The 7612-nt window shown below is 44.2% G+C and overlaps 1 protein-coding gene across 1 annotated transcript in view; it reads left to right on the top strand.

Moving 5' to 3' along the window:
- Positions 1–4657, top strand: part of LOC139350280 (thyrotropin-releasing hormone-degrading ectoenzyme-like) — a 127003-nt gene extending 122346 nt beyond the window's left edge. The window contains exon 20 of the mRNA XM_070991504.1: positions 1249–4657. Coding sequence (XP_070847605.1) covers positions 1249–1401 — 153 coding nt within the window. The 3' untranslated portion in view covers positions 1402–4657. The remainder of the gene's footprint in view (positions 1–1248) is intronic.
- Positions 4658–7612: the final 2955 nt, after the last annotated feature.

Genomic DNA, 7612 nt, shown 5'->3' with positions numbered 1-7612 from the left:
TTAACACGGTGGTTTTCATGAAACCCAAAGAAGAAATGAGAAATATCATGAAAGCAGAAGCTTGTTGTGAATGTTCACTCTTTCCACATAAAGGCTTGTGGGTAATGTGAATATGGATCTGTCTCCTCTTCTTCTTTTTGTGTGATGAAACCATTTTGTTTGCACTCCTGTTGAAAGCAGGCTGAGTGTGGGCTTCAGCGTCTGTGCAGCCTCCAACGCAGCCGCCACAAATTAAAATGGGAATACAAAAACGGACGAGATGAAAAGAGAGATGAGCCTCTTTATTTTCTCTCCGCAAAGTGGAAAGAAAATAGAAAGTGAAAGCGCCGGACGGAGGAGAAGAAGGCCGGACAGGAGAGAGGGAGCAGACAGACGAGAGGAAACAAAGCGAGGCGTTAAAGGGAGCTGAGGGGATGGATTTCCTCCACTTCGCTCCAGTGAATACGTCAAACTCTGAACAACAAGTTTCCTGAAAAAATCAAATTAATTCTCGTCCTTCAAAGTTTCTCTTTCGACACAGAAGTTTTCTTTCATACCTCACCTCTCACGCAGGAAACCGCCTGTTTAATCACGTCCTTTAAGACAGAGTTTCGCTTTGATACGTCCGCGTGCGCGCTGGAAATTTTACCTCTAATTGTGAAGCTTTCAAAGAAAGTTTCTCTTGAATTACCAACCTTTTAAAGGACAGCTTAGCTTTAATAATTCACATTTTCATGCTGGAATGTTAGCGTTTAGCCGTCATTAAAAAAGGAAAGTCTTCTATTCAATAAAACATCAAGGAACCTTTAGAGGTTGACCCGCCGGCTTCCTGTCCATCAGGTCTTTGAAATGTGTGGCCAAAAGTATGTGGACGCTCCTTGTGCTGCCTCTGTGTTCACCTTTAATTTTTGTAACTGAACGATATCCTTAATGTTACCTCACACTGAGCTCTCAACCAGCAGGTAAATGATTTCATTTTGATGGCTGACAGGTCAAAATACTACACTACCCATGAGCCTCAGCTGCTGTGTGAATCAGCAGGAGCGAATTCAAAAAGCTGCAAACAGATTTTCATATTGTGGGGTGTAATAAACCTTGTATCCTCTTGGGGGCAGCAGTTTTTCTGTCTTTTTCATTTTCCTCTGGGTCCCAGTCGAATCTAGAATTCTGTTTTTCTAATTACTTTTCTGTCATCTCCTTTCCTTCCTTCCGTCATCTTCCCTTGTCTTCCCTCTCCTTCCCTCCTCTTCCCGGCCTCTCTTACCGCAGTTAAAGGAGTTCATCCAGTCCAGCGGCGTGGCGGCCAGGCCTGCGTTGCCACGGGCGCTGGAGATCGTTGAGGGCAACGTGCGCTGGCACCGCCTCCACCGGCGGCAATTCTACCAATGGCTGCGCAAACCTCCCAGCTCCACCCTCGGCTAACGCTGCACCAGCTAGCTAGAGTGAAGTGACTGCAAACTGACTGCTAAACTAAAGCTAATGCAGTGCTAGCTTACAGACGCAGTCAGAGAGAATGAAAAAAATGACTGAATGAAGCGACAGACTGACTCGACTGGTTTTTCGGCTGTTTTGTCTTCTGGTTTTGCTCTTAAAGAAATGTGTTTTCAAACTTTTTATTTCAGATGGATTCTGTGTGGCTGATGTGATTAAACTGGTTTCTGCGCTGCCAAAAAGTAAAGTTTAGCTAACTAAAGCTTCCCGCTAGCTAGCAGTCACTGATTTTGTAATTGCTAGCTGGTAGCTAGCCTCAAATCCAATGATCTTTGGATTTAATCAGAAAATTCTTGAAATTGGCAAAGTGAGATAGGTTGTTTTCAGGAACCTCACTGTAAACTACAAAATAATCGACTTCATATATTATCAATCCATAATTAAAGTTTGTGGAACCTCCCTGACGTACATGAAATGCTGAATGTCAGATGTACGAAATGCAACCTGGGCTGCAGGTGTTTGGTCAAGTGACACAGATGTTAGACGGCGTCTCATCAGCATCATCACGGCGAGGCACCGAGCTCACCGGCAGCTTCTTGTGTCCAAGCTGAAGGTTTTCGCTGTTCTGAAACTCAAACTTTGTCTAATTTGACCCTGAAACTGAGCAAAAAAAGCAATCCAGACAAAACCTCCAGACCAAATGTCTCGCTCTTAAAGGAAAAAGCGTAACGTATAACACGCTGAAGACTCAGTCACATCCGTAATTTCCTGCGTTTTGATTGGCCGAGTAAAGATGAAGCTTGTGTTTTCTAACGCCTCTCGGCTCTAATCCAAATTCCTCAGTTACCAGAGACCCAGAACAGTTTAAATTGGACCTTCCTGTGTTCGGGACATTAAACTAGCTGACAGTAAAATCCAGATTTCCCAGCAGTCAGCAGCATGTCGATCACTGAACAGAGCTGTAATTAACACTACATGGACTCTATGTCCTCTGATCACGGCTCTCAGAGGACTCATTCAAACTCATTAACTCTGCACAGCTTTCAAACAGCTTCAGCCTGAGTTTAAAAAGCAAATTTGTTTTGTTTTTAGGATCAAAAACTACAGCAGTTTGGAAAATATCAGCGGGTTTGGAGGCTTTTCCGGGGCCCTGCTCAGAAATGCACTTTGAATATAAAAGCTCGTAATAAAGAGGATACCACATGTGGAGGAGTGACTGAAAGGTAGTGATGAACCAGCAGAGCCGGAAAACACATTAACAAGGCACAAAGTGCTCTCACATAAAAGCTTCTTACTGGTATTTTCTTCTTCTTCTGGTGTTGATTTTAGTGCAGAGAGAAACAAAAGAGAGAGAATAGTCTAGCCAAAACTCATTCTGTGAGATTCTGATTCATCGAGAGACACAGCCCAAACTCCACCCACCTGAAATCTTCTCAGCCAATGATCTTCTTCCTTATTTAGTGACCTTGTACATCCTGATATTAAGTACTGAGTCATGTGACTATAAGACTAACAGACCGCCTCTCTGACTGACTGCACCCTTGGAGAGTAAAACTCCGACCAAATTAAAAAGCACAAAACAAGAAGTAGTTGGATGAAGCACATCAGCATCAGCTGCTGGAAGGAAAGATATTTTTTTTAGCCAATCAGTGGTTAGCTTTTAGTCGGTCCCTTTTTCCGTCCCTAGATTTATGAAGAAATGAGTGGATATTAGTCAAATTTGGGCAAAGAAGCGGCCAAAAACGACAACCGAGATGATCTGAGTGTCACTATATGCAGATGATGTGGTTTTTTAAATGAGACTGTTCACATGCGGACAAGACAAGTTCATCATCAGTGGACTTGTACAGCTGGGGCGACATGACTGGACGTAGTTTATGAACTTACAGCGTGACAGATTCTGCAGCATGATGGATTCTGTGGCGTGATACAAGTCAACAGGACTGTGAACTTCACAGGGTGGTGGATTGATGAAACTCACGGCCTGGCGGACCTCACAGGGCTTTGAAATTCACAGATCGATGGATTCTAACTACAACGGGTTCTTCAACGGACAGCTTTGTTTGGAGCGTGACGTTCTGTGACGAGATGGATCCTGCGATGTGATGGATTTCATGGCGAGGTGGAAATCACAGCTTGAGCCCTGCAGTGAGACGTATGAGATGAAGATGATCTCCTCAGTTTGACAGATGTGATGGCGCGATGGAGTCGACAGATCCTTCTGCGTGACAGAGTATACGACACAAAGTGCTCTGTACCTGTGAGACAGAAGGTGTGATGGAGTCCACAGGTGAACAGATTCAGATGGATTGTACAGTTTAGTGGACTCCACAGCTAAGAGTCCTACATGATGGATTTTACAGACTGTGGAGGTCTTAAATGTAAATGTTCCTGATGTTGGAAATGATGAGCTGGACATATGATTTGTGGGGGAATATCAGAATATTGGAAAAGGACTTAAAGTGAATCCTGATGAAGCTCTGATGGTCTGCTGCATTGAACCTCCGTCCTGCTGAACAGACTTTTTGAAGTTATTCCTCCTGTTAGATCCGGCTTTGACGTTAATAATTGAGCCATATATGAATTAATGGGCCTGCCTGCTTCTGTACACTGTGTGTGTGTGTGTGTGTGTGTGTGTGTGTGTGTGTGTGTGTGTGTGTGTGTGTGTGTGTGTGTGTGTGTGTGTGTGTGTGTGTGTGTGTGTGTGTGTGTGTGTGTGTGTGTGTGCGAGTGAGGGCGTGATGAAGATGAACAGCAGCACTGATGGCGATGATGACTGATGTGCTGGTCATGATGATTAAAATTATGATAATTCAAATTATTGTGATTATGATCAGGACTGAGGACGGAGACAGATTTAATGATGATGCTTCAGTCAGTAATTGTTGATGATGTGAAAAAGCTAATTAGTATTATTCTAATTATTCTGCTAATTACTCCGTGCATTTTGAACCTGTATTGTCCTGTCAGGGAAATGAAGCACACAACAAATCCGCCCGTGTACAAACACTGTAAATCATACAAATATAATACTTAAAATTAAAGTGTGGAATTTGAAGATGTTGAAGAAGAAAACGGCGTTCGTGACGGTTCCGGTCATAACGGTGACGGTGAGGTAATGGCGACGTGAGACCAAAATGTGACGGAAACAGGAAGTCGCCGAGCAGAGTTTAATCCCACTTCCTGTTTGCACTGCTGTGGTTTCCTGTGTTTTCTGATTGGATGATATTAAAGTGGTTTACCTTGAGTGTGATCCAGTCTGTTGTATTATTCCTCTGCGAAGTTTTCTTTTAGTAATATTGTCATGGTTTCAACATTCAAAATAACTTTATTGTCATAATCTCTGACAAAACATAGCAAAAAGATCGCCGCAGCCAAGAGTGCCATTCTTCCATCCTGGACCTTTGAACACAGCAGCAGTAATCAGGTTGTAAGTGTCACTTTGTGATGATGCTGATGGTTGCCATGGAAACAATGTGAACAGGTGGCCCAAATATATCACACAGATTGTAGCTGGCAGCCAGTTTTCATTGTTTGACTCCAGGAAGGAAGAAGAAGAGCGAGCAGAAAGTCAGGATTCAAACCAACAACCTCCAGAGCTCCCTGTGTGTGTGTGTGTGTGTGTGTGTGTGTGTGTGTGTGTGTGTGTGTGTGTGTGTGTGTGTGTGTGTGTGTGTGTGAGACATCTCTCTAAACGTCATCCACAGTGATGAATGACTCCGCTGTTTTCCCGCGGCATCATGGGAAATCTCAGCGTGGATACACAGTGAGAGTTTACGCTGTGCGTGTTTGTGCGCAGGGAGATTAATGGGACTGAGAAAGGATGTGACAGAGAGAGAAATGAGCTGAGCCGATGATAGAGAGACGAACAGCAGCACTTCAGGCTCGTACCAACCAAAGAGAGTCGGACAGTTTACGCCACAACAAATCCGATCCGTTGTTTTCTGCTGAGTTCATAACAGGAGCTCTCAGAGTTTTGACGACGGAGTGTGTTTGACTGAAGCCGACAGGAAAACGGTCAGCTGTCACCGGATCTGTGATCGGTCTCATGATTAACATTCAACAGGTCGTTTGCAGTCACGTGACGTTAAATTCAGACGGGCAGGAAGTGAAATCTGCAGTGGACGAGATGAAGGAAAGCTCTGACTGAGCTGGTTGAGATGAAATTATGAGAGAAAGGCGCAAACTGAAAATCAGAACGTGTTGGATGTGAGCAGCGATTTTTCGGTCAATTTCTTACATTTTGACCTTTATAAACAACAACTTTTGGTACTTTTGATCAATGTGAGCAAACCTTAAATGATGCAGAACATCTGCATGAAGAGTGTGTGTTAAAATGTTTCCTGTGCAGAAAACCACTTCCTGCCCCCCATCTGCACTGACATCATCTGCAAACAACCTATTGGTGCATCCATCAATCCATCACAGCGTTTCCGTCTCTCTTAACTTCAGCTAACAGCATTAGCATTGATGACAGATCTGACACTTTGTACAACATTTCTAACGTGACGGGGGCTTGTGGGGGGGACTTGAAATGGGACCACATGCTGTAAACATGAGGGCCGCCCTTTGAGAAAAGTCAACAACAACAGTGACTTCCAGAGCAGAGCAGCTTGTTGAGGACTGACAGAGTGACGTTCAGACAGGTGAGGATGATGATGATGATGATGATGAACACCTAACCTGCCTCAGCCGCCGTGCAGTCGCTGCTGTTAACACGTCTCCTCAGTTGTTACTCTGCTGTTTAGCTGACCGTTATTTTTCGTCGCTGTAGCCTCACGCTGATCGCTGCACAGCCCGGCGTCCATAACTCTCTTTAATAATTGTTGGTCGTTTGTGTTTAATTGTCCGAGTTTTATCGTCTTCTCTGGTTAATTGAAGCGAGGCTCTGCAGAGGAAGGCCGGAAGGGAAGGAGGAGGCAAAGAAACAAGGAAGGAAGCAAAGAGGGGAGAGGAAGGGATGAGGAGGCAAAGAAGAAGGTAAGAAAGAGGGAGGTGATGAAGTGAAAGGAGAACAAAAAGGGAGGAAAGGAAAGGAGGGTGTGAAGAGGAAAGAGGATGATAGAAAAGGAACAAAAACAAAAAGAAGGAAGAGAAAAGGAAAAGACAGGAAGATAAGAAATGAAAAGAGGAACAATGGAAAAGACAAAATAGGAAAGAAAAAAGACAAATGAAAAGAGGAAAGAAAGAGAGGAAGAGAAGAAAGAAAGAAATGAGAAAAGATGGAAAAGACAAAATAAAGGAAGTAGAAAGAAACAAAAAGAGGAAGAAAAAGCAAAAAGGGGGAGGAAGAGAAAAGGAAGGAAAGAAAAGGAGCAGGGAGATAAAAAGGAGAGGAAACGAGGGATCGAAGAAAGAAGCAGGAGGAAGAAGAGGTGAAGGAGGAGGTGTAGTGGGAGGAGGTGGAAGAGGAAGAGGTGAAGCAGGAGGAGGAGGAGGTGGAGGAGGGAGCGAGAAGAAGAGAAAAACAGCAGCAGAGTGTGAGTTGTTATTATTCTAAATGTCTTCTGTCCGTTCAGAGGAATCTCATTTTAGATAACACACACACACACACACACACACACACACACACAGTTTAATGGACAGAGAGAGAAAAAACTAATTCATTTTCTGATAACAAGCATAATCCACGGTCGCCATGGTAACAGCTTCACTACAGTCGTGGAAAAGAGTAGAAATAAAAAAGAGTTCTTCATCACCGAGGCGAGCTCTTCATCACTGAGGTGAGCGTCACGCCGTGAACACGGCGAGGACGCCACTGATCCGTCAGTGACGTTCGCTGCTCGTCGACGATCGATCATCGTGGGATCGTGACGTATCGAGCTGATTCAGACGATGACATTCAAAGCAGAACTTCACCTCAGATCAGCCAATCAGCTCGCTTGCCGCTCAGGTGTGAACAACATATTATCCAGCCTTGTCGTGTGTGTGTGTGTGTGAGCTCAGGTGTTACCTGTCACACTGTTTATATTACATACAGTTATGTTTGGATTTCCCCAAAACAGAAGAAGAAGAAGAAATCCTCGTCTTGATCTTTTGTCTAAATTAGCTGCTTGTTTCAGCCGGCCAGGTAAACTCACCTGAGCTCAGGCTTTGAGCGTTCAGTGTGACGTGGATGTGCCTGTGTGAATCTGCTGCGACCTCTGACAACACCGGTGTGTGTGTGTGTGTGTGTGTGTGTGTGTCTGTGTGTCTGTGTGTC

Source organism: Chaetodon trifascialis, chromosome 22, assembly GCF_039877785.1.
Source record: "Chaetodon trifascialis isolate fChaTrf1 chromosome 22, fChaTrf1.hap1, whole genome shotgun sequence".
Classification (NCBI taxonomy): Eukaryota; Metazoa; Chordata; class Actinopteri; order Chaetodontiformes; family Chaetodontidae; genus Chaetodon; species Chaetodon trifascialis.
The sequence above is the reverse complement of the archived record's forward strand: the minus strand, read 5'-3'. Positions and strand labels throughout refer to the sequence as shown.